General features: G+C 41.3%; 1 protein-coding gene across 2 annotated transcripts in view; it reads left to right on the top strand.

The window, feature by feature from the left end:
* PODXL2 (podocalyxin like 2) overlaps positions 1-24,663 on the top strand; it is a 54,084-nt gene extending 29,421 nt beyond the window's left edge. For both annotated transcript variants that reach the window (XM_081900468.1, XM_081900469.1), the window contains exons 3-8: positions 6,234-7,153; positions 10,629-10,703; positions 16,664-16,820; positions 20,073-20,134; positions 21,867-22,046; positions 22,217-24,663. In XM_081900468.1, coding sequence (XP_081756594.1) covers positions 6,234-7,153; positions 10,629-10,703; positions 16,664-16,820; positions 20,073-20,134; positions 21,867-22,046; positions 22,217-22,426 — 1,604 coding nt within the window. In that variant the 3' untranslated portion in view covers positions 22,427-24,663. The remainder of the gene's footprint in view (positions 1-6,233; positions 7,154-10,628; positions 10,704-16,663; positions 16,821-20,072; positions 20,135-21,866; positions 22,047-22,216) is intronic.
* The last annotated feature ends 1,050 nt before the right edge of the window (positions 24,664-25,713 follow it).

The following is a 25,713-nucleotide window of genomic DNA, read 5'->3' as shown; positions in this document are numbered from 1 at the left end:
CAAGTTATTCTTTTATCAGGAAGCCCCTAAACCAAACCAACCAGTCAAACAAACTGTGATTTACAGCCCAAGTCTGGAGGGCTCACACAAACTATGGAGGATCAAATGTTCATTAAACTGGTCCCGTGGGGAGGGTGAGGGGAGCGTGTTAGCAAAGGTCTTGCTCTTGATCCTCTACTGTACAGTCTACACCATGATTTGGAGGACTGGAAACATGGCCCCTAAACCAACTCAATGTCTTTATGGCATTTAATTTACTTAGTTTGTACAACATATTGAATTATTCAACAGGTTGAGTGCTGATTTCTGTTTAAAAATTAATTAGAAACCCTGCTGCTTATTATCTTGCAATGAATTATAATAAGTGGTTCCAAATCAGAAATTTGTAACAATGAATTCCATAAGCAGAGCAAGACAGGTTTTTAAGCACCACCTATATGCCAGTGTTGTAGCAATAAACTGGTGTTTTTCCAACACACCACATGACAGTTCTTTTAGGAAGTACCATACAAAAAAAAAATTGTTGTCTCTCCCCCCCCCCCCATGACCTAAGGATATGAGGGCACAGAGCAACACTTCTCCCAGCAAAACCACCCCTGCAGTGCCACTAGTCATGAACTAGAATTGGTGGGAGAGGCTTGTGTTTCAAAGGGCTCTTCCAGAATGCTATTGAAAAATTGTGTTCGTTGTAGCCCTCCATGGCTCTTAGCGCATCCATAGACAGAGGAATAGCACATTCTGTGTTTTGAAAGGAAGAGTGTCTCACAACAGCCCCCACTCAGTGAATAGAGGAAAATCCAGCCTGTGTTGCTTACTGACTAACTAAACTAACAAACTCAGTTTCAGGCACTTCTACTCAGCAGTAAACCCAATTGGGTGCAAAGGGACTTCTCAGGTAAATGTGTTGCTTCCTGCCTGTACTCCTCACTCTGGGTCGCCTCTTTCTCATAAGTAATCCCCACTGAATGTAAGGGGGTTTCCTCCCAGGTAAATCCATACAGAAAGGAGAGAAATGTTCACCCAGAAAGGAACAGCAGCAACAATGAAAAAGAAATGAGGCAAGGAGGGGTGAGGTTTGGTGGGTGAGATTTGGAGAGCAGCGCAGAAGAGGAGCTAAGAGACGGAGGGAAATGGGATAGTCCCCAAACTATGATATGGCAAACGCATGTTGCATGGCACAGTGGCATGTAATCATTTTAGAAAACCTTTCTGTGTTACTACTGGTTAGGAAAAAGCAGGTTTTAGCTCCAGGGAAAAAAAATTGAAATGTCACCCAGGCAATGGAAATGTCATGTGGTTCATTCTTCAAAAATGCAGGAACAGGAAATCTGCAAGATGAATTTGGAGACGGTGGTGATAAGCCATTGGTTGCTAATTGCAGCCACTTACTCTGCTTAGTTCCAGAGACATTAAAGGAACATTGAAATTGACTAGGGGCGAATCTACACTGGTCGGTTATAATGTTAAAAATGCATTATAAAAATGTGACACCAGAGGCTGCCGCAGAGCAGTGATCTGTCGGCAATGGGAAATTGCATTGAGAGCTATTATACCATGGTTTTTTAAATAGCCTTTAATAGCGTTTTTACAGATCTGTGTAGATCCAGCCTAGATCACATTCTGCATAGCCACTGGTCTAATCAATGTCATTCCCAAAGGGAAATGTTGAACTTGCTCTTTATAAAAGTTTATCTGAATGTATACATGAGCATGTGCTCTGAGCAGAAGGAAAAGTGTATTACTTCTCATGAGCACTATCCAATAGTTGCCTTCAGCAACACTCCTTCCCTTGAGCTGGTACTGAAAGCATCTGGTTTCTGTGCACAGACTGAGAACAAATTTACATCTTTTAATCTCATCTTTAGCCAAGCATTAATGAAATTAAGTGTCTTGTAAAGACAACACCTAAGAGGCTTAGTGCTGAGCAGCACTCTGCCTGGGAACTGCTGGTGTGTGTCCGTAGTTTCTTTTGTGCCCTGGCTTTAAATGGACAATGGCATTTTAAATAGATCATTCTTATGCTGGGTTTTTTCTCCCTATGCCAGCATGGTCCAATTTAAAGGTTAAAGTACATTGGTGACCAAAAATTGCAGTTGCTGATGGGACACTTGTTTCATTACATAGATGCTTCTTCCAGAGGTCCTGCTAAATGAGAGGTGGGTAATCTCACTCATTGCTATTACAGATCCTATAACACAAGATTAGAGTGTGAGCACTAGCTTTCTGGCCAAATTCCAACTTTGATAATTGCTTTCTGTTTCCTCAATATCATCCTCTCACCTGTCTTCAAGGCCTCTTTACACGTGGCATTTTTCCTACATAGGAATCTGTGAAGAATGGAACACAAACTGTTGTTTGCGTTAATAATTGTGACGTACAGCACAAGCAGCATTATTCTATGAGCAGATGTGCCAAGAATTAAGCACACCTTTCTGGATTGTGTGCTTACCACAAAACAAATATTTCTGATGTACTTTACAGGTGTCAGTATACATTCCCCCCCCCACACACACACCATCACCACATGGAGATAGTTTGTGTGTCAGCAGTGTCATGTATGAAATGGCTCTCATTCCTCCTCCATTTGTGTAGTATAAATGGCATTGGTACTTATTTGATTCTATAATCAGATAAGTGTTAAGAAGTAGGCATACTGACTTTAGAATTGTTTTATGAAGTTGATGGACCATTTTGGAAGCTGGTTGTAATAGAAATGAATGTTCTCTTGATGGAAAAGCAAGAGAAACCTTTTTAAAAAAAAATAAGATAGCTTCTACTTAGCAGTAATTCAATTGATAGTTAATATAATTTCCTTCTGTTTAATCAGATAAATCTGGTACAGCCAGATTGCATCTCTTAAAAGTAAGACAGTGGGCCCTCCCTTTTCCAAGTATGGCGTTGTTGTTGTTGTTGTTGTTGTTGTTGTTGTTTGTTTTAAACTTACCCACAGATATACATGGGTGGTTAGGAAAAAATAATTATTAGATTAGCACCACCATATGGGCAGTCTTTGTATCGACTGCAGACAAAATAGGTGGAGCTTGAACATAGGAGAACTGCTGCATCAGACCAAAGGTACCCTAAGTTAAGTATTCTTTCCCCACAGTGTCAAACTAGGTACTTCTGGAAAGCCCAGAAGCAGAACATTAAGGCATCAACCCACTCCTGTTGCTCACCATCAGTATGCCTCTGAACCTAAAGATTGCAATAGTCATTGTGACTCATAGCCGTGAATAGCCTATCCTCCATGACTTTGTCTAATCCCTTTTTAAAGCCATCTAAGCTAGGACTATCATTATGTGTTGGCGCGGTGACTTCCATAAATTAATTTATGCACTGTGTGGGAAAAAAGTGCTTCCTTTGTCCTAATTCTCATGCTGGGCAAGGAGATTACCAGCATGAATCACTTCTACACTTCAATTTATGATCAATTGTTTGCATTTTTACCAGATTCTGAACACCTTTTAGCTCCTGTATGGAACAGACTTTACACTGAAGTGTTTCTTGGTGGGTTCCAGGTGGCTGCCATAATATATGTATGGCTGGCTTTTCCCTTTTTAAAGAAATAAACTCTTGGCTTTAGTGGTATTAGATTGGGACACTGTTTTGTGCCTCTTATATTTAAACTATAAAGGAAGATTAGGAAGCAAGAAATGGCTGGTCGTACCTTGTGAATTTTCCTCTTATGATCTAATTGATCTAATAACTGGTAGCCTGTTTTGCCCTTTATGCATTTGTTTTAGTATCTCCATTCACTCAAAGATAAAATGTATTATGAGTTGCAAAAAGGAACACAAGCAAAATCATCTCCTTGCACCTACCCTTTAAATAATTGTCTTTGTATTACCTTAGGCAGGGCTTTCCTTCCCACTGGAGACAGGTTATGTTTTGGTTTTTTTCCAGCAAGCTATCCAATGTCCATCTTGAGGACCTTAAAACAGAGTACATCATTTCCTTAGGGAGAGCATATAATATTCAGTTCATGATCTGTGGCTCAGACTTAGGATAGTTACTTCATGAATCGCATCTGTGCTCTGGCCAGCACCGTTTGGATTAAGATTTTCATCTGAAGTTAGTAGGCCATCTGAATGAAGACTGGCAGGGGCAGCCTTGGCTAAAGCAGCAGGCTTGTGTGTATGTGCCCGCCAGCTCAGAGGACTAAATTAACATGATGGGCCTGTGAGCTAAGTATGGCATGTGAACAGCACTGAAGTGAAGACAGTAGCTTGCACTGAACGAGATGTTGAAACAACCCAAAGGTAGGTTGTGTTTACGTGACACATTTTGATTCTGGTGCAAATGGAGCTGCTTTTAAGGCAAAATATGATACTAAAGCTGGTTTAGAGTTTGCAAATAGAACAGCAGAGATCCAGCATATTAACATAGTCTAGAGAGATCAAATGACCACAAATAGGAGCCAACAGAATAGAAACCATTCTCTTCTAAGGTATCTAAAGCTGCATTCACAATAAACACAAGTCAGCAGCATTTGTATTAATTATGATGTTGTTACCGAGTGCATGTCTTTTTATCCAGGGAGGTGGTATTCACTGCTACACAACAACACCCCAGAATTCTAGACTTTGCCTTATGGGATATGAATTGGACATCATGGCAGCAGTCCAGCAACATGTGCACTTAAGCCCAGGTCAGATACTTAGTGATAGTGCTGATCAGCTGTTGTTGGGGAAACTAAATCAAGCCCCCTGCTGCCCTTTGAGCAGCTGTTTGGCTGCATCACTTCTTCTTTTTTCTTATTCACTTGGGCTATGTGCATTCAACTTGATTGGGGGAGAAACCCTACCCTCCTAAAATTCCATAAAATTGGAATGCGGAAAGTAGTGCTGAGGGGAGAGAGTGAGTGTGTGTGTGTGTGTGTAAGAGAGAGAGAGAGATATGCTGTGGGATTCGCCATGGTGTCAAAGTTCCTTCGCCATGAGTATGTAGTGCCATCTGAGATTCTCTGTATCTTCTGTGTGAACTTATAGTATATCAATATTGGCTGTGCATCAGGGATTAGATGCGCTGATTAAATGCAACCCACCCCCCTTACTCATCACCCTTTCACAATGGACTTGCTTCTTCTATGTGTGCAACTGGGGGAAGGAGCCAATGTGGGCACTGCAAGGGGTTGCCTGGCTGGAGCTAGTCATGGGTGACAAGGCTTTGGATGGATGCAGGGGTGAAAAGCTTCTTCTTTTGCCCAGTGGTTGACAGGAACTTTACTCTTTGCAAAACTTGGTGGTCATGTAGTGAGGTTTTCACCCTCATCGTAGAGCTATGTAAGTTGAGTATAAGCTTTTGCCATAACTGTATTTGTTGGAAAGGGAGGTGAATTGGGCAGGATCTGTAGTCAAATGGAGGAACCACCTAGGGGATCTTAGGTGGGGTTGCTCCAAAGACTAAGCTCAAGCTCATGGGACTGAGTGAGGGTTATCATTAGGCACACAGGTTGTGGGCAGGGGCCTGTGCCTGGGTGGGTCCCTGATGCCTATATAACTCTCTTCTGATTCCCCCAGCCTCTGGGCTGGGGAGGGATGCATCATCCAGCAGTTGGGCTGTCCAAAAACTGGATCCTTGGCCTAAGCTATACCACCTGGATTATTACCATAATCAATAAAAGTTGTGTCCAGTGAGCAATTAAACTGACTATGGAATATTTATTTCACTGTAGGGTGAAGGTGAGTAATAAATAAATAAATAAAGCAAAATAATCAATGTCTATACTCAGCCTGTTGAGCATGAATGATAGGCAATGAATCATTTTTAAGGGTTTATGACCAATGTACATTGTGCTTCATAAATGGAGGTTTTTTTCATACTCTGGAGAGTGTTTTGAACAAAGAAGAAAAATGTCAAGGGGAAAAGAATGAATGTTTCTAATGCGGGTGAATGAAATTTGCATGTACCATCTACATGGGAATGTAAGATTTTAAGCATTGTGTAGCTTTGCTGGGAAAATGGGTTTTGACGAGCAATTTGAAGTAAAGTGAGAGGATAAAGCTGCCTGGGGAAGTTCAGCTTGAAGGAGCTGAGAGAGAAAATTGGTGAAGTCTTTTGATACAGAAGGAAAATTTCAGGTGAATAAGGATGGTAGATCAACTAGAATAATTGGTTGCTAACTAGACATCTGTGCAGTGTCATTTAAGGTAGAAGATGATTTCAGGAGTGTGTTTCCTATTTCCTAGTCTCCCTGGATTGTTTGTTCATGAAACCTCTTCTCCTCTCTTTAGATTACACTTTTCCACTAGCCTCCCAGAAGGCCCTGCCTAAACGAAATGGGACACAAGCTAAAAATCCTTGGGAAACATCCACTCTCCATCAGCCATCTGATTCCCTTGAACCTGACTCTGAAGCTCCTTCCACCAGTGTCCTTGAGGAAGAGGAAGGATTACTTCCTATAAACCAGTCAAGGGGACCTCCTCAGAGCAGCCAAACACCAGACGCTTTTCCTGAAGCACCTAGCCAGGACTCATTGTTCTCAATTCTTTTCTCCACAACAACCAGCAGAATGGGTCCAATGACTGAAACAGCTGCAGAAAAGCAAGAGGAAGAATCTGCTCCTGAACATGTTTCCTCAGGCTTTGATCTAGGGAGCAGTATGGGACCCAGCCTCTTGCCTCTGTCCTCCATTTTGTCAGCTACTCCGAAAGGACCTCAGCTTGTCTCAGAGGTCCCTGTAGAGGTTTCTTCAGAAGGTACAGTAAAAGGAGGGGGGGAAATCAGAGAACCCATAGCAACAATAGGTACAGTGGGAGCTGATGTAAAAGAAGTGGAAACCACAAGAGGGGAGATGCAAAAGCCCATAGCAGGAGCTGAAATGGGACAAAGAGATTCCATAGAAGGGACAATGACCCCAGAAATGGCTACAGTGGAGAAGACAGGAGATGATTTTCTAAGAGCAGGGTCGCATGGGGACAGCACTCTTGTTGCTGAGACGTTTTCTAGGTCTTCTAGCAGCCCATCAAACCCCAGCTCTTCAGTGGGTTTCTGGGACTGGACTGATAACCCAGCTCCTACTTCCACTCCCAATCAGAATAGAACAAAGGTTCCAGTCGCAGCAACTACTGCAGCAGAACGGAGCTTTGCACTTCAAACTGAAGATGTCCACACAGCTGTGCTGTCCACAGGAGTGCCTTGGAGTTTGACACAGGTAATATTCCTTTGTGTGTTTCTGTGTGCATGTTGAATATTTCAGTTATAATCCAGTGTTTCAAAGGCAAGGGCAAACAACTTGCACACAATTACTTAAATTTCCTTCACGCTAGTACGAGTGTGAAATGGCCTTTAAATTTTTAAGCAGCAACATAAAAGGCATGAACCTGAAATGCTGTAGAAGTATAGCCGTGCTGAGATGCTGAGGTTTAGGAGTAACAGCTCTTGAGTCCAGGTTTTATAGTCCAGGAATTTTCAGTTCCTGAGTTGTAGGAGACATCCCCTCTTCCTCATTGATTCCTTCCAACTAGATCTTTTTCAGATTTCTTCTATAAAGCATACACTCCTGTTTCATCCAATATCTAGTAAATGGTACTTGTGTATAAAAGGCTCCTCATTTAAACAAGAGGGAATGTTTTTCTCTTCCATTGAGCTGTGGGAAATCAACCTTGATTTGCTGCGTTTTAATACATTTTAAATCATCGAAACAAATTCTATGCGGTTATTCTCAACGTATTTTATTCTTTAGTTAAAGGTTAGAAAAATAATGCTGACAAAAAGCTGTATTTCAACCTTGAAGTTAGTTTCAGGGGAATTAATTCTGGTGAACACACAGTATTATTATTTTTATACAGAAACTCATATTCTACTCTGCAAAATGAGAAAGTCAATTGGTACTAAAAGGTAGACAATAAGAAGATGCCATGAATATGAGTCACTTGTGGTGCATTGCGTGGAAGAAGTTTTCCCTACTGGAGCAATGTGGCCTTCAAGTGCATAGTTGTGCATAAGAACAATTAGTGCTCTATGATGGGTCTTTGAGGACCCCATAGTGAGAATGCATTCATTCAAAAGGGCCACTCCTGTGATCAGGCAAGGCATCCTAGCATTTAGTTCCATCTGGAAAATAGCAGAGTAGATTTGTCTCTGTCAAAAAAGAAAAGGAGGTGGTGGTGGAATGCCACCCTGGCAATTAGCACAAACCGCCTCATCATCTTATTGTGTTCAGTAGAGCCAACCAAGGATAGGTTGCGCTACAGAAATAAGTGATACTCCTTCCCAAAGGGGTAGTTCCAGTCTTTCAGTTAAAGTGCATGTTCGTGACAAGAGAGGAGCAGAGGAAACTTTCTGCTTTTGTCTCTTATTTTTTTTATATGGAGACGATGAAGAATTGTGTCATTTTCCCTGTTAACAAGCAAGCATTTATTTTAAATATTTGTAAGCTGGCCTTCACTTTAAAAAAAACTCCTAGGTGCTCATAGCCATAGAAGCAATAATTGCAACCATAGGATAAAAATAGCAGAAAAATTAAAAGCGTTTCATACAATACAGATAAAAACTAGCAGCATCAATTAAAAAATCCCCCCCACAGTGTTAAAAGATGCTGGATAACGTTCTGGAAAGCTGGACAAATAAAATAATTTTCACTCACACTCAGTGCTGGTAGGACATGAGGTATGGCCCCAGGCAGTTTCCCTAGGAAGGGAATTTTAAAAATATGCATTTTGACTGAGAAGTCCCTCTTCCTGGTCATCACAACCATAACATTACAAGGCAGGGGGACCTGAAGAAGGTCTCTGGTGATGATTGTAACATTCAGGCAGGCTTGTGTGGTGAAAGTGGTCTTTTAGACATTTTTTTTAAATGCATGCTGCTGAACGTGGGAGAGAATAGACATTAACTCACTTCTTTACACAGAATTTAGGCCAAGATTTTGGGAAATGAGATTACTTTCCTATATGCCAGCAAATGCTTGTCAAATATATTATTGCATGCTACCCCAATCTCTGAGTGCTGAGAGATTCCAGAGGTGCCCGCACTTTACCTAATGTCTGGTTTCCTTAGAATGAAGTGGAGGCTGTGGTGTCTTTAGGATATATGTCTTTATTTATACATATATACAATCTGAGCATAGGATGAAGGGTCTCACAGTATTAACACCCCAACAGATCTTGCTTCTCTGTTAAGTTTTCAGACAAGCTCCCAGGTCACAGATCCAACACAGAGCAGATGTGTGTTTGTCTCCAGTATCAGCCAATCCTCATACCAGCCAGGTGAGGGGAGCAGAAGAAATGCCTAACCCCTCCTGGACAGCACCATCACTTAGTTATAGCTCTTGCAACCTAGCTCATTCTTTGACATCCTGAAGAGAGCACTTAAATAGTCAGCTAATACCATTATATTTCAAACTAGTAGCCTCTTCTACTAGATTAGGGAGAACTTTGACATGAAACCTGTGGGCTGCTCACTGATTTGTCATGGGGAGTGATTCCAAAATTTGGCTACAACACTCTTCCCCCCCCCCCCCCAGCCCCAAGCCGGATAAACAAGGTGCCAGGCTTTGGAAAGGCGGCATGAGTTTCTGGCAGGGTCCTAGAGCCCTCCCACCTCCTTCCCAAAGCATTTTAAATATCTCAAAAAACATTTGATCAGATAAACATGCCGGTACTTGAAAGAAGTGGGTAAGCTTGACTGAAGCATGTGTGGGAAGGGCAAAAAGGAAGGGACAACCATGATTTGATCCATAATCTGTACTAGTGTCTTCAGAAATGAAGGCAAGGAGGAGTGCAGCTTATTTGGCAGCCCACTGAAGCCACACCTGCCCCTGTTCAAACATACAGTGGTACCTTGGGTTACATATGCTTCAGGTTACACACTCCGCTAACCCAGAAATAGTGCTTCAGGTTAAGACTTTGCTTCAGGATAAGAACAGAAATTGGGCTCCGGCAGGGGGGCGGCAGCAGGAGGCCCCATTAGCTAAAGTGGTACTTCAGGTTAAGAACAGTTTCAGGTTAAGAACGGATCTCCGGAATGAATTAAGTACTTAACCTGAGGTACCACTGTACATCTATCTTCACTCTTAAGCTGTGTACACACAACATTTTATTCTAGAAACAATGGAGAATAAGCAGTTCCCCCCCCCACATAGTCCACACCAAATCTACATCTGTTGACCTCCCCCTCCCCGCCCCGCAGCACTTCTTGAGAAACTGGTTTCATTCTGAAAACAAAATTTCATTGCAGAATGATTCAGCATTACCCTGCAGAGTGTGTCCATTTGAAAATAGATGTAAGCAAGGAGTGTGTGTGTGTGTGTATTGACACCTGCCCAATGATGTTTTAAGTGGCCGTTTACCAAGGTCCCAATAACTTCTTCATTCACCTGGGACATGTGCTGGGAGGAAAAGGCATGGAAGGTTTTCAAAAAAGTATCAATCTAGATTGAAAGCAGCATTGTGAGGATGAGCATGAAATATTCTGGATTGAGGAAAGCTACATTTTTTGTGCTATAAATGGGTTAATGGTTACACAGCCTTAGACTCCTCATGGTTTCAGCATGAGACCTTGGAATTATGCTGCCAGTTGGACAAGTGTTCTAGAAGCACAAGGCAGTTTCATATCTTCACTGGTTTATACTACTTCCCAAATAATTTCCTGCTAAATTCATGGAGTTCTCTGTTTGTGTTTTTCAGGTGACCTGCAAGGACTGGAGCAACCTGGCAGGCAAAAATTACATAATCTTGAACATGTCTGACAACATTGACTGCGTGAGTGGCTTGTTTTTTTATTAACATTATTTACTACATTTCTGTCCTCTTTTCTTTAAAGCTAAATCCAGATGGCCAACATTCAATGCACTGTGAACAAGTACTAGAATAATAAGTTATTGATACTAGCAACTCCAAGTGAATTTTTACATGGAAGGAAGTCCCATTAACTTAGTAGGGTTTTGTTGCCAAATAAATGTGCATAGGATTGCAGCCATAGTCATCTGTATCTTAGTGGAGTAGCATGGGATCCAGCCTTGAGGAAGTGGCAAATACACACCTCTGGGAATACATGGATCAGGCTTTTTGAAATTTTGATGTTGATTAGGTCTCTGAAACAGAGACGTGGATCTTGGCTTTCTCACATCTCATACGTGACACTTAACTGAGACTTGAGAGTTCTGTGAGAAGCAACCCTGCAACTTGTCTTTCTAGGTAATTACAATGATGTCACATCTGGGAGTATAAAATAATACCCTGATGCTGCCAGAGGAGATATTTGATAGGCATGACCAGATAACTAATTTAGGCTAATATGCAGTAAGATTCTGTTTTTGTCAAGCAAAGCAAACATTCCAGTAAACATAATGTGTAGAATAGTTGATATACCAACTCCAAACCACAGGACTCCAAACTTTAAGGTGCTTATGTACCTGCAAATAACAGTTGCTGCAGATTATTCCCATCTTCACAATATATGTACAATTAGTTGCAGATGTGACTGCATGCAGTGCAGATTGGCTTACAGTTGTAGTCCCTTCTGACCCCTCCCTGGAGCAGTTAAAAGCCTACATTGTGCTTTTCTTTCTTTTTTAAAAAGGTGCTTCTTGAAAATTCACACAATTATCTGTTCATCTGGCACTTTTTTTTAAAGCACAATCCATTTGAGAACATTGTTAAATAGCTCCCAGGAGGAAGGGCTACAGCTGTTAGCCAATAAATGCTGTGTAAATGAACTCTGCTGCAAAGGTTTACCTTATGCTTTGACCAGGAGGGGAGAAAGTCTGTCTTTCATCAGTGCTGTCAGTATACTTCCAGGGCACAGCAACTTCAGTTTCTTATGTCTGTCTTTATGTGCCCATAGAATGAATTTCTGTCTTCGCCTTTAGTCTTCTTATACAACAGCAGAATATTAAGAAGAGGAATAAGCCCATCTGTGAATCCAAGCAACCTATCTTGTATTTCCTGTGCACAATGGCATGCAACATACAAAAGCATATTCTTGTTTTAATGCAAACACAAACAAGACATAATTCATCTTCATGTGTTTTCACACACATACACAAGAAAACATTTGACCAGTCCTGGCTGGACTTAACCATTATTATACAGTAGCTCCCAAGGATCTGGATCGGGGTAACCAGTGCTTTTTTAAGTTATTTAAAAATGAGGTGATTGTACTTCTATACTGATAAAAGTGTTGTGGGTGCCAGCACAAAATGGCTGCCATGGTCAAACAAAAAAAGAAGTGCCAGTGCTCTGGGGGTAGCCAATGTGGTGCCTTCCTTATGTTGTTTGATTCCAACCCTCATCAGCATGGTCAATGAGAGGAGTCGTGGTCCAGTATTAAAAAGAAGGCACCACACTGGCCACCCTAAGCCAGATGAACCAATAATATATGGCCCTTGCTCCAGTCTCCATCCGTACCTAGACATGTTCGGTTATCTTAATGCCTTGGCATAGGTGGACCAGAAGGCAAGACACTGACTAAGTGGTGGTGGGTAAGCATAACTGGTGAGTGAACGAACTCGACTGCTGGCTGATTGAGCTGGCATAGCAAGTTAAACTTATTGTGCTTATTTATTTACTTTTATGGTTTTTTATTCTGCACCTTCATTACCACAGTAGCTCACAAATACTAAAAATAAAATAAAATGCAATATTCATAATATGAAAACATACAAAATAAAAACAGCAAAGGACATATCAGTTAAGAATTCAGTTCAGATAAAACCATTTAAAATTTCAGGTTTTAATGATTCTTAAAAGCCTTGGGAAACAAATATGTTTGTGCCCAAAAGGTGTCATATAGGTGACAGACAAGCCTTGGGAAGGGTATTCTAATGTTGAGGAGTCACCAACTTCCACACCTCAGATGGTGACAGCACCTGGAGCAAGGCTTTGGATGACAATCTTAAAAGACTTGAGAGAACTGCTAGATTGGTGGGCAGTTAGCTAGGTGGGCTACAAGCTTATTCAGCTAGTGAAGTTTTTATTAATAATGGTGGATCGCCTCCTGTATGAAAACCAGCAATTTATGTGTTTGGGCTTACACGTAGGCAGAAGCCACTGGAATTACATTACTAAAATAACACTATGATGATAAACAACAGTAACACTAATAACAAAATAATAATAATAATAATATTTTTTTTTAAAAATAGCAAGCAGACATTTTTTTCCTGAACCATCCAGAAGGAGAAAAAATATGGTTATTATTCTTTTCTATTATTTTAAAGTTGTTTCTCCTATTGGGGGCTGGTTATGTAAAGGTAAAGGTAAAGGTAAAGGTACCCCTGCCCGTACGGGCCAGTCTTGACAGACTCTGGGGTTGGGCGCCCGTCTCACTTAAGAGGCCAGGGGCCAGCGCTGTCCGGAGACACTTCCGGGTCACATGGCCAGTGTGACATCGCTGCTCTGGCGAGCCAGAGCTGCACACGGAAACGCCGTTTACCTTCCCGCTGTAAGCGGTCCCTATTTATCTACTTGCACCCGGAGGTGCTTTCGAACTGCTAGGTTGGCAGGCGCTGGGACCGAGCAGCGGGAGCGCACCCCGCAGCAGGGATTCGAACCGCCGACCTTTCGATCAGCAAGTCCTAGGCGCTGAGGCTTTAACCCACAGCGCCACCTGTGTCCCCGCCAGGGGGCTGGTTATGTAGATACCTAGTATTTGAAGTTTATATAAATTTAAACTATTAAACCACAAAGGAGATGTTAACTTAGAGCTCTATTTTTGCAGAGTTTTAGTTAGAGAAAATAAATAGTGATCAGCTGTTGATTCAGAAAAAATAGGAAACTTCTGCAGGCATTTCTGATAATTTTAAATTCACATGATGGAAGGATAACCAAGTATCTGTAGTGAGAGACAGAGAGAAAATGTTTATTTACTTGGCTGGTTATAATAACTGGCTCATTAAACTTATTAAGACTTAGCTAATTTTGTTCTAATAGTTATAGAAAGAAACCTGGCTTATTTTTCTCTGGTAGTTACAGAAAAATCAGATAATGTTCTTTTTTACACATTCACACTTCTGCGCCAAAGGGTTAAGGTATTCCTTTATTGTTGCTTCTGTCATCAATGATGCTAGTAATAAAAGCAAACAATTCCCAGTGTGAGTAGTTCAGAGTTCCAGCCTGCTGCCACTAAATCTTCTTTAAGTGCCTCTTTTGCTTCCCTGTTATCTTGTTTACTATCTAGTGTCTGTTAACCAGACACATTCCTCTAATCCATTACTCTTCCATCAATCCCATAAAGCTACAGTTAATTGATGATCTAAAGTCTCTTTCCCGTTAAAGATCTCCATTCATAAGAATGTGTGATGGAGCTGTTTATGAGAAACCTTTCTCTTTTTATAGTAGCGGTGAGGAAGTCCTTTAAAAAATTGTGAAAATGAGAAGGTCAAAACTGTATTTCATAATTTTAAAAATAGAACACCCATTATCTAACCCACTCTAGAGCAGAAATGTATTTCAATTTTATTGTGGACATGCTTTATTTTCCCTGGCAATCTACTATTACTGTGTTTAAGGGCCTTAGAAATCTGCATATCATATTTAGCAGCCTGCCACAGAAATGAGTCATATATACAGAACTCTGACTATATTCAGGTTTTTTTAAAGTAGGGAAGTTCTTGTTCTCGTGGTTGTGAAGAATAGCTTGAATAGATTGGTGCGGGTCCTGTTTAAACTGCCTTTTCTGCCAAGGTTGTGGCCGCCGCCGATTTTGAGCTGCTTGATTGAAATGAAATATCTTATTTCTCAGTTATCATATCTCAATCCTAATAGAAAACTCAGTTCATAGAGTGCATATATACACACAGGAGAGAGGTAGCAGCAGGTTTTGGAGAAGCCCAAGCTTTGCAAAAGTGGAGAAAAAGTAGAAGTTGGCCCCCCTTCCCAAAACTGCCCAAGGAGAACTGAATATGCTAAACAGAATTTGTTTGACTGCTGGAGGGGAGGAGAAAAAGGAAAACCAGGGGGTGAGGTGGAAAGACATGGAATAACCAGAAAGGAGTCATGGCTTGCTGGCTAAAACAGAATGAACTTCAAATCAAGATGGTGTCTAAAAGATGGAGCATTTGTATCTTTTCAGTACATGTCATATGGAGCCAGTGGCAATAGAAATTTCATTTTAAAGATCACCAAATCCGATCAAACAATTGTTCAGTTACTTTCTAAGTACATTATTCTGTCTGAATATAACTGCTCTTAGCACCATCCTCATGCTGTCTGATATATTCCTCTTCTCCCAAGTCTTTGGCTAATTAAACAACCCAAGACCTTTTAAACTTTTTCTGTGGGGGTTACTGTTTTTGTTTATTGCTGTGTTATATATTTTTGTGTTTCACCCTATGATCTTTGGATGAAGGGTTGCATAGAAATGTAAATTATTATTATTAATCGACATGTTGGGTGGCTGCTTGGAGAGGCATCATTTATGCTATGGTTATAGTTGTGTGGCCCCAAGCTTGTTGCCCCTGAGGGGCCTCAACACCTATGTCCTCTCTCCATTCCCCTTTTGACAGGTTATTTGCCTGGCTGTGGCAAGATAAGTTTTCCTCAGCTGGCGTCCATAACCTTCGCCTTGTGAGGTGCGGTGCTGATGGGTCTTTGTGACTCAGGCCTGACTCCTTCTTGTCTTTCCCAATTAGGCCTATGCCTGCCCTGAGCGCTTGAGGTTGCCATAGCAACCAGCACTACTAGCTCGTATTAATAATCTGGGTGGCCTTTAGGTTGGCACAGCAACTGAACAAGAATAGAAAGGGAGAAGTGGGAGAGGTGCTGCCAAGCGATGTGCATCATGTCAGTAGAAAAGGACCATTCCTATTTGACCTACAATCTGAGCTGAATGATGAGGCCCCTGGACTTTTATAAACACTTTTATTATTCTTTGTATCTTTCTGTTCCTCCAAGGAGCTCGGTGGGAGATGTACATGGGATCCAAGTGATTTCTGACCCCTGCTTGTTTACCTCAAAGCATCAGGCACCTCTGGATTCTTATACATTTACTGTGATGCTATTTCTTTCCTTATAGTGGGGGCTGAGTTTTTAAGATTTTGTGTGGGGTTTTTTAAAAAAGAAAAAGAGGAAAGTTGTTGGTTTTCTATTTGATTTTCCTTCTCCCCAACATTTCAGGTGACAATGTTCCATTTTGATATAAAACCCATTTCTGCAACTGGAAAACTTAAATTATAAGTAAGTAAGTAAGAGTTTAAACTTTCCAATTACAGAAATGGGTTTTATATCAAAATGGAATATTGCCACCTGAAATGTAACTTCAAGGTGGTTCATGAGATAAATTCTCTTCATACAGGAAGCCAAGATTATGCAACCAAATAGTATGAAATGAATTAAATGATTTTTTGGTGAAATTAGGACTATGAAACTGGGTTGCAAGTAAATCTGCATTTTGAAAATGGCAGCAACCAAGATGGACATACCACGCAAGGGCATTATTAGGGAGCACAAGAAGAAAAGATTTGAACAGTATGTGTTTGCAGGAAGAAAACGGGAATTGTAGTAAAGGAGTGGTTTGGTCTGCAAAGTGTCATTGCTGTTATCCGATATCCTCCAAAGGCTTGGCCTTGAGACTGACCTAGGTCTCATTTCCTGAAAGCCTGCACCCAAACCTACAGGCTTTTCCCCCCTGCTGACAGGTTTGGTAGGGTGGGAGGAGTTTCTGCATTCAATGGGATGCATCTGCTTCTGTTTAAGAGACTGGCAAATGTTCTTTTTTGCAGGAGGACTTCCGTGTGGAGAGGGGCCTTCAGTTGCTGGCACTGGTGGATGATGCTTTCTCCAGGTATGAAAATGGATTGCAGGGCCAATGGTTGATCTCCTTAAGCAAACCCAATGAGAATGACAAACATCTGCTAATGACCTTGGCTGGAGAACATGGTAAGTTGTTATGGAAGGGCAAAAGAGCTGAAGAATGTCTCACTGTACTTTAATGGCTCCAATCTTTGTGTGCTATTTCTCATTCTTCCTCCATGTTTGCTTCTTATTTCCTTCCCTAGGGTGACCTCTGAAGTTCTATTCACAGATAACACTTTTGTCTTTCCATCCAAGTTTCTGAACTCTACTCGATGCATTTAAAATAGCTACCACTTCTTTAGAGAGAAAATTATTATGCTGATAATGATTATTTATTCAGTTTTTATATCAACTTTCCTCCAAAGGAGCCCAGAGGAGCAAATTTTCAGTACTAAAATATTACAATAAAAATTATAAAAACAGTTAAAAACAACCTTTTAAAAACAGTTTTAAAATTCTTAAAGCAATCACCTTGGCTCAGTTGGTAGAGCATGAGACTGAAGGTCGTTGGTTTGAGCCCCATGTTGGGCAAAGATTCCTGCATTGCAGGAAGTTGGACTCTATGACCCTCATGCTCTACAATTCTATGACCTACTCTTACAACTAACAGTTTATGGGTGGCTAGCCAAAAAAAGATTTTAGAATGTGATAGCTAACACCCTTCCCTTAGTTATATGGTGCTGTGGTTGCCAGAAGTTTCTTATTTTAAGAAAAACCCAGTTGCAAAGACATATTGATAGGCTCACGCCTAGTAGGCATCCAAGCAGGGAGAGGATAGCTAGCTGTCAAAGCAGTGGCAATTGGGTATGCAAGTTTGGAACATGTTATGGTTAATATATGAGTGGCACCACAAGCAGTCTCCCATGTCACTTTTTCTCTATAATCTCCCCCATAACATTTTAGTAGGGCAAAACAGTGGAACATGATGTCAGTGTTTCCCCACTGAAACGCAGCTGCAACTACATTGGTACCTCGGGTTAAGCACTTAATTCGTTCCGGAGGTCCGTACTTAACCTGAAACTGTTCTTAACCTGAAGCACCACTTTAGCTAATGGGGCCTCCCGCTCCTGCCGTACCGCCGGAACACAATTTCTGTTCTCATCCTGAAGCAAAGTTCTTAACCTGAAGCACTATTTCTGGGTTAGCGGAGTCTGTAACCTGAAGCGTATGTAACCCGAGGTACCACTGTATCTGTGTGCATGTATGTATAATTCTTAATGCTTTATTATTTCAAATTTGCAATGGGCAACATTTCAATAAAACTGGCACCATTATTGCCACACCAAATGCAATGTCTTGGTTCAGTGGAACTGTCACAGTGGTGGGTGAGCAGAGGAAGAGCTTCTCCGCCTTGCTACCCCCACCAAGTTGATTACTTCCAAGGCTACTCAACTTAGAATATTTCAGTCACTCTGTGGCTACCTTTCTTGAGATTTGTACAGAGAGAGACCAAGCAGTCACCAGTGCTGCTACTCAGTCTGAGAATCCTTGTATAGTGTCTCGATGCCTCTTGGCCTGGGGCTTCTCAGTCCACTTTTGTCTCTATGGAAACAACACACAGTAATGTGCTTCCTTTGCTGCCATAAGCCTAGGATGCTCTAGGACATAGGGTGTTGTTTAGATCCCCATTAAATTTTGTCTATAACTGGGCAATCTTCTTCCTGGAAACATGCGTGGCTTTCCTTATGCTGCTGAAAGTGGCAAAAAACTTTGATAGAAAACTGTTGCAGTATCTCTAGAATTCTAAAATATCATATTTTTCGCCCTATAGGATGCACTTTCCCCCCTCCAAAAATGAAGGGGAAATGTGTGTGCGTCCTATGGGGCGAATGCAGGCTTTCGCTGAAGCCTGGAGAGCGAGAGGGGTTGGTGCGCACCGACCCATCTCGCTCTCCAGGCTTCGCGCAGCTCTCCGCAAGCCGTGGGAGCCCGGCTTGCGGAGAGTTGCCTGTATGCTGTATGCTGAAGCCTCGGCGCGCTGAGCTCAACGCGCCCAGGCTTCGCGCAGCTCTCCGCAAAGTGCGGGAGCCGGGTGCTGGGCTCCCACAGCTTGCGGAGAGTTGCCTGTTCTGGGGGCTGGGGTCGGGGGAAGCCCTGGGGGGGAAATAATTTTCCCCCCCTTTATTTCCCCCCCAAAAAACTAGGTGCGCCTTATGGGACGGTGCGTCCTATAGGGCGAAAAATACGGTAATTATCTCAGGGCAGCTTGGAATAGTCTCATCTGTTTGCCTAAGAAGATTTGTTGTCTTTCTTTCTTTCTTTCTTTCTTTCTTTCTTTCTTTCTTTCTTTCTTATTTTAATTTTTTTTTATTTAAACAAACAAGAGGGGGAAGCAACTTTTAAACAATTGTACATCATGTGGTATTTTACTTTTCATTTTCTAATACAAATCACTAAGATTGAGTCTAGACATTTACCAATGGTAAAAAGGATCGTAAAAGTATATCACAGTCATTGTTAAATAAACTACCTCATTAAATGATGACTTTCTGCACAATTGATACAAAGCCATTTGTTTTTCCAATCATATACAGTTGGTATTGAATTTTCAGTGGAATGTAAATTAATCGTTCGGCAAGGGCATTTCTCTGTAATCAAAAGGGCTTGCCACTGTAGTAATCACTGGTCATTTTGGCAGCTCCCTGAACTGGGACTATGTGTCAAATTATAGACCTTAGCAATATTGTGAACTAAAGTAATCTCCTCCACAAATTGACAATCAGTTGGTATAAAAGACGCAGAAAAAGAGATGAAGTTCAACACACTTCTTCTTGTCCACATTCTCCTTGGCTTATACCCAACTGACTGGGAAAATAACCATGTTTGACAAGGAAGCCATGTAAGAGCTGACAAATGGTTTTCTAGACATTTCACTGTGTGGTCACTACTACAGATATTGCCAGTCTGGGAAGAAAGCAAAGCTGATAAGCCATCCATCATTTTCACTGGGATACCCTCCCACATTTCTGAGAATCATAAGCTATGGTTGAGGTACTGTCAGATTTGGCAGTGGAACAATCAGTGGGGAAAGAGTGGATTCAGCAGATCAGATTTGAAGTGGAAGCACTGATTTGCGGAGGGAGGCATTTTATATTTCCTGCTTTCTGGATTCATTTATTCCTCTCCTTCATCTGTCTCTGCTTACACACATTGTAGCTGATACTCTTGAGTTCTGAAATTGATTTAGTGCTCTGAAAGGTGTATCCTGTATTATTATATACTCAGGAAATTATTCTTTAATACAGGTATTCTTCTTCTCCAGAAATGCAAGTGTGTTAAAGAAGAGCACATTGAACTAATGTTTCTATTCCCCCCCCCATGTGTTTCATCCTCTAGGAGTTGTCCCAACAAATGATGTTCTCCTGGCACTAGGTGACATGCGGAGGAGCTTAGCTGAGGTAAGACCTTGTTCAGTCACACAGCAGACAATGCAGTTAAATTGCCCACCTTGAAAATTAGCCCCATGCTCTAGCCTAGCTGGGCTCTGAGCCCGGAATAGGCATAGCGACAGCTCAGCATTCAGCGCAGAAATCCCTTCTTTCCTGTCTGGTAACTGCTGAGTCATCAAATGCCAATTTCTGTTAGCTATGACTGATTCTGTGGATTGTCAGTTTACACTGTGCACTTTTTAAAAGTTACCATTATAGTCTTTTGAGATCCTGCTTGTCCTTGCTGAAGAGCATAGAGAAATGCAGAAATGATTTTCTGCATCTGTCACACCAAAAATCACTTGGAGCTTTCTGAAGGTGTTGCCTGTGGGTTCTTTTGAAGGCATAGTGAACCTATTAATCTTTTCTATTCACTGTACACGGGGATTCATAGTTTTCTTATTCGCAGCAGCTCAACTTTCACATTTGAAAATATGACCTTACATTGTCCTTGGGCATGCTTTGTACCCAATGTGCCATCTTACATGGAAAATGTGAAGCTCTATAGAACTTTAATCAAGGTCACAAGAACTTAGATATTGGCTGAGGGCCTTTCTGCATGATCACATCAGCCAATGTGTAATATTCTCGCAAGTGACTTCTTAGTGATATCGAAGTGATATCCTATATATTTTGTGTGAAATAACCTCACTGTATTTGGATAGCTGTGTTGCTGTTTGCATCTTTACCAAAAAAAAAAAATCTTATTAGTAGATAAACATAGCTTTAAAAGAACTGAAGGAAGAACAAACAAAAATATCCCTAAAAGAAATGACTCATAAAATGCTTTAGACATTGAGAAGAGGTTTGCTCCCACTTGCAACAAATTTAATCACAAACACTATGAGTTGATGTCTGTAACTTTCCACCCAATAATCACAGTAACAATGGACTTGCTGCCTGGAGGAATTCATTTCCCCCAGTATTGTGCTCTGATTGTTCAGAAAATGTCACATACTACTTCTGCACTGTATAAGGCAGAGACTAGTGGAATGATATCTGTGGGCTGGAAATTACCTACAGAGTTCACAGAACTCTCTACAGGTGAGATCCACATGTGTCTGCCTACACTGTAGGAATGCATAAGCAGCAGACTCAAAAAAAATGGCTCCCCTTTGATCAGTTTCTTTGAACACCAAAACCCTTCAGCAAGAAGCCTTATTGCTTGATTCCACGGCGGCCAATTCTGATGGCTCATTAGAAAGGCTCTTCTTTGGGAGCAAAATTGGAGGGTAGGGGCTAAAAGGAGCCCCCAGTGGATGATCTGTCTCACAGACCTGAGCCTCAGAACCTGTTTTTAGAAATCAAAAGAAGAACTGCCTCTTCCTTCTTTGCCAACATAATATGCACCCCATCTTTTGTTACCGATTCCTGATTCCCCACAATCTAGCAGAATTTCCTCCTACAACACACTGCCTCCATCTCCAAACACATATGCCCTCCATTCATTGTCCCCACCCAGGGCTACGCTGTGCTAGAGCTCAGGCCAAGAGTCTTATTTTCAGTAACCAAAGATTTGAGTTTATTGTGGTATGCAGTATTCATAATCCCTTTTGACTTAGTCATCTTCGGGGATAAAATATCACATCTTACTGCAGTGATTCACTTAAAAAGATTTCTAGAACAAGTTGCCTCTGAAGAAGGCAATTTATGCAACAAAGTCCTGAGAACAGATTGCAAATGCAACTATTTTTGCTTTTAGATTGGAATTCAGAACTACACAACTACTTCAAGTTGCCAGTCACGTCCCAGCCAGACCCATAGTGACTATGGAAAGCTTTTTGTGGTGCTGGTCATTATTGGCTCAATCTGTGTCATCATCATTATAACAGGACTGATTTACAACTGCTGGCAGAGACGCTTGCCCAAAATGAAGAACATGGTGAGTCCCAGTGTGGCATCTGGCTTGAACTCTTATTCTTCGAAGGATGGAGAAGGATTGTAGGAAGTGCTTCCTGATTTGCCTACCTTCCTTCCTAAACGTCAGGCTTTTGAATAAATAAATAAATAAACGTTTTCTCTCGCATCTTGTTTGTCCCATTTCTTTTTCAGTCACATGGGGAGGAGCTACGGTTTGTGGAGAACGGCTGCCATGACAATCCGACCTTGGATGTAGCCAGCGACAGCCAATCAGAAATGCAAGAAAAGAAGCCAAGTGTGAATGGTGGGGGAGCTGTTAATGGACCTGAGAGCTGGGATGTCCTCATTAACAAGCGGGCAGGCGAAGAGGGAGATGTGTTTGAGGAAGATACACACCTTTAAAAGAGGAGTCGGGTGTTTCTGATTGCACTCTTGTTTGACTTAAGGGCCATTTGGTGAGGGTGGCTCCTCAGGAACTTATTTTTTCAGGTTTGGAATGGATCTGCCCATCACGGTCCTGAGGCACCATCACAGTCCTGGAGTCGGAAAGGGCCACCCTGAGCAGAGTGGGTGGGGGGTGGGGCGTGTTTGTGTGTTGCTGTCAGTAGCGCCAATGTTTAATCACTTTTAAATGCACTTGCTCTAGTTCTTTGGTAGGAGTGGAGGATGGCCAGGTTTGAAAAATAAATGGTATCAAGGCTTACCATTGCCCCAAAGTGGTGTTTACGGAAGGATTCGTCACAGAGGCAGTAGGCCAGTTTTGCACAGGAAAAAGGGGGTTCACAACCTGTCTCAAAAGGTACAGTGGCAGCAAGGAAAGACGGCGTATTTCTTGTCTAGGCTTGGGATATGATGCATTAAGACAGTCTTGCAATTCACCACTCACCTTGTTGCCCAGCATGAGAAACGTTTCCTTCTAGTGAATGACCAGCAGGATTTTCTACTCAAGCTGCAAAGTGGTTCATAACTGTTAAGTGCTGGGCTGACAGATGTATTGTGTGAGCTGGTAATTTTAAAAACTTCTCTGTAAGGTTGCTATTTAGGCAGAACAAATCTATTCTGCTCAGGTACCTGACAGAGCCCTAATTTTAGGTGCTAGCAGGATATTGCATTGCCCCTTCCCTTACTATGACATTTCGCAGTAACAGCACCTTTTGTGGATCCAAACCTAGTGGAAACTGAACTGGTCTAGCTTGGTTGATCTGAATCCAGAAAAATATTTTTCTAATACAGAATGAATTCCTGCTATCACCTTCACAAGTTTCCTGGACTTGCAATTAGAAATCAGAATTTTGGGGCAGCAGTGGGCAGGGAAGCCAGCTGGGAAGTCTCCTTCACTTTAGTTAATGCACTTACTATAACAGCTACGCTGATTGCTGCGCAAGTCTTGTTTGATTGATCTTGAATGAAACAGATGGAAAACTTAAGTGTCCTCTTCTGTACCAGTGGAGTAAATTTTGATTTCATCTACCCAGCTATATGTCAGGAATAGGTCAGTTTAAACAAATGAGGTTAGTACCTTAGTACAGTAATACCTCTGGGATCAAAACTAGGCTCAAGGGCTGCCGTATGAATGCTTTGTTAGCATGCCTTGGGCAAACTAGAACGCCCCAGGCTTCTTTAAGAAGCACTTGCATATGCAGAACCTCCCTTCAGTGCTGGTGGCTGGTCTCAACATATTTTTGCTTCCTTTTCCCCAGAATGTTACTCCGTTACACACATCTCATGGCTTGTCTCACTTCAACAGGAAAATGACCAACACAAAAACTTGTTATGATTGCCTGTCTGGCTCAACCGAGTTGCCATTAATAATACTTGCTCTTTAACAGAACCATCACACACAAAGATTGATGTTTATTTAATGGAGATTGCCGATGAACTTGTAATGGAAATCTGTTAGCATCCAATCTGTAGCTCTCTATGAGCACTGAAATCTGATCTCCCAAAGACATAAAGCAATCTTGTCAGCACAGTTTAATTTCACATATAAATACTGTATAAATCTTACATGCAGTATTGCAAGGATTCTTTTAAAAAAATTGTTCAGATGTTAGGCAACTGTATTAGTTCCCTAGCCAAATTCCAACTAAAATATTCAATTTATGTGAATGTCAGGACTGTATTTTCTCTCTGCAGGGGAGATATGCGCCAGGAAAACTATCTCTAAATGTTTATTCTTTTTCATGGTTTGGATTCTATGCAGTCATATTGCTGCACAGAGCTTATTCAGGATTTTAGAGATCTTTTACATCTTCCCCTATTTATTTATTTTACTCCATACTTTCTTTTCCCCTTCATTAGAGGCTTCTTCCATTTTGTCCTATCTTAATGAGAGCAGTTAGTCATTATCTTTTTTGCTATAGTTTTTTGCTTGTTTAAGATTTAACACACACATACACTATTTCCTCTCTACAATGAGTTAGGTTTGTACTAATCTTTGTTATATACATGGAGCCACACTGACCTCTGGTGGTGGCTGAGAAAAATGCATTCAAGGAAAAATAGTTTTGTTCTTGTGCCGCCTTCAAACACACAAAATACCATGATTTCAATACCTACTGTTACCTGGTTAGCATTTGAGATGGAGCAGTTAGAAATGAAACTACAGGCCAACTCTACTCCAAAGTAGACGAAAGGAAGCCAGCAGAGCACTTTCCAATGACATCTAGAACTAAGCTTGTGGGAATAGTGATGATAGACCTTGAGTCTTTAATCACATGGATTTAAAAATTAGCATAGAGCTATAATCCTGTTGGCTTCACTAATCGTCGTATAAAAAATAGAGGAAAGGGAGCAATCCTTAATTATTACTAGGGATATGTTTTACTGGACCAGCTTCTTTTGTTGGTGTGAGAAGTATGCAAGCTTTTGAATGACGGTAAAACACTTTAAACAGTTAGAATGACCTCACAAAACTTTTGAGTCACCTTCTGATTTAATGCAATGTCATGCTATCATAAAATAATTCTTTGTAAGCCCACCATTTTGAGGACTGGATCATCTAGTACTGTAGATGCTAAACCACTTTCAGACAAGGAGATGTGTGTTCCTACAGAGATGAGAAATTACCATTCCCCTGGATGTAGGGTACAAGCGAGAGACATTAAAATAAATGAAGGGACTGTATAGTCTTAGTCCAGATACTACACCACACGATTATCTATGCTAAGCATAATTAATTAAGAACCCACACTATGCTTTCAGCTTCCAAAGGTACAACTCTGGACTCAGCTTCTAAACTTCACAAATTCGCTTCTTTCACCATAGTGCTCCATAGAGCAATGTCCTTAAGTGATTTGTCAGTGGTTTGTGAATTCAGACATAAGGGCAAATTACAATTGGTACAAACTGTGGTTTGCAAACCAGCTTCCAGTGTTGGTTTGATATAATGGTTTACAAAGGATTTCTATTACGTCTGCATATAGCCAAATAGTCACAAAGAGAGATGCTTCACTCAGCTTCATGGACTACTGCCCTTACTTGATGCATAGTTATGACATTCTAGGTCAATATGTAAGGAAATGCAGGGAGGATATGAGAATTCTTGGCAACTCAGCATGGTCGTGTGGTGACAGGCTTGCACTTTGAGAACCACTGACTCAGAAAATATCTATGGGCTACCTAACTTAACATCTGGTGCAGAAGCCTCTCTGCTGATAGTTCCAGCAGTGGACAAGAGTACAGATTGC

The sequence above is a fragment of the Podarcis melisellensis genome (assembly GCF_964234715.1).
Source record: "Podarcis melisellensis genome assembly, chromosome: 2".
Lineage (NCBI taxonomy): Eukaryota > Metazoa > Chordata > Lepidosauria > Squamata > Lacertidae > Podarcis > Podarcis melisellensis.
Note: the sequence above shows the minus strand (reverse complement) of the source record. Positions and strands in the feature narration are given on the sequence as shown.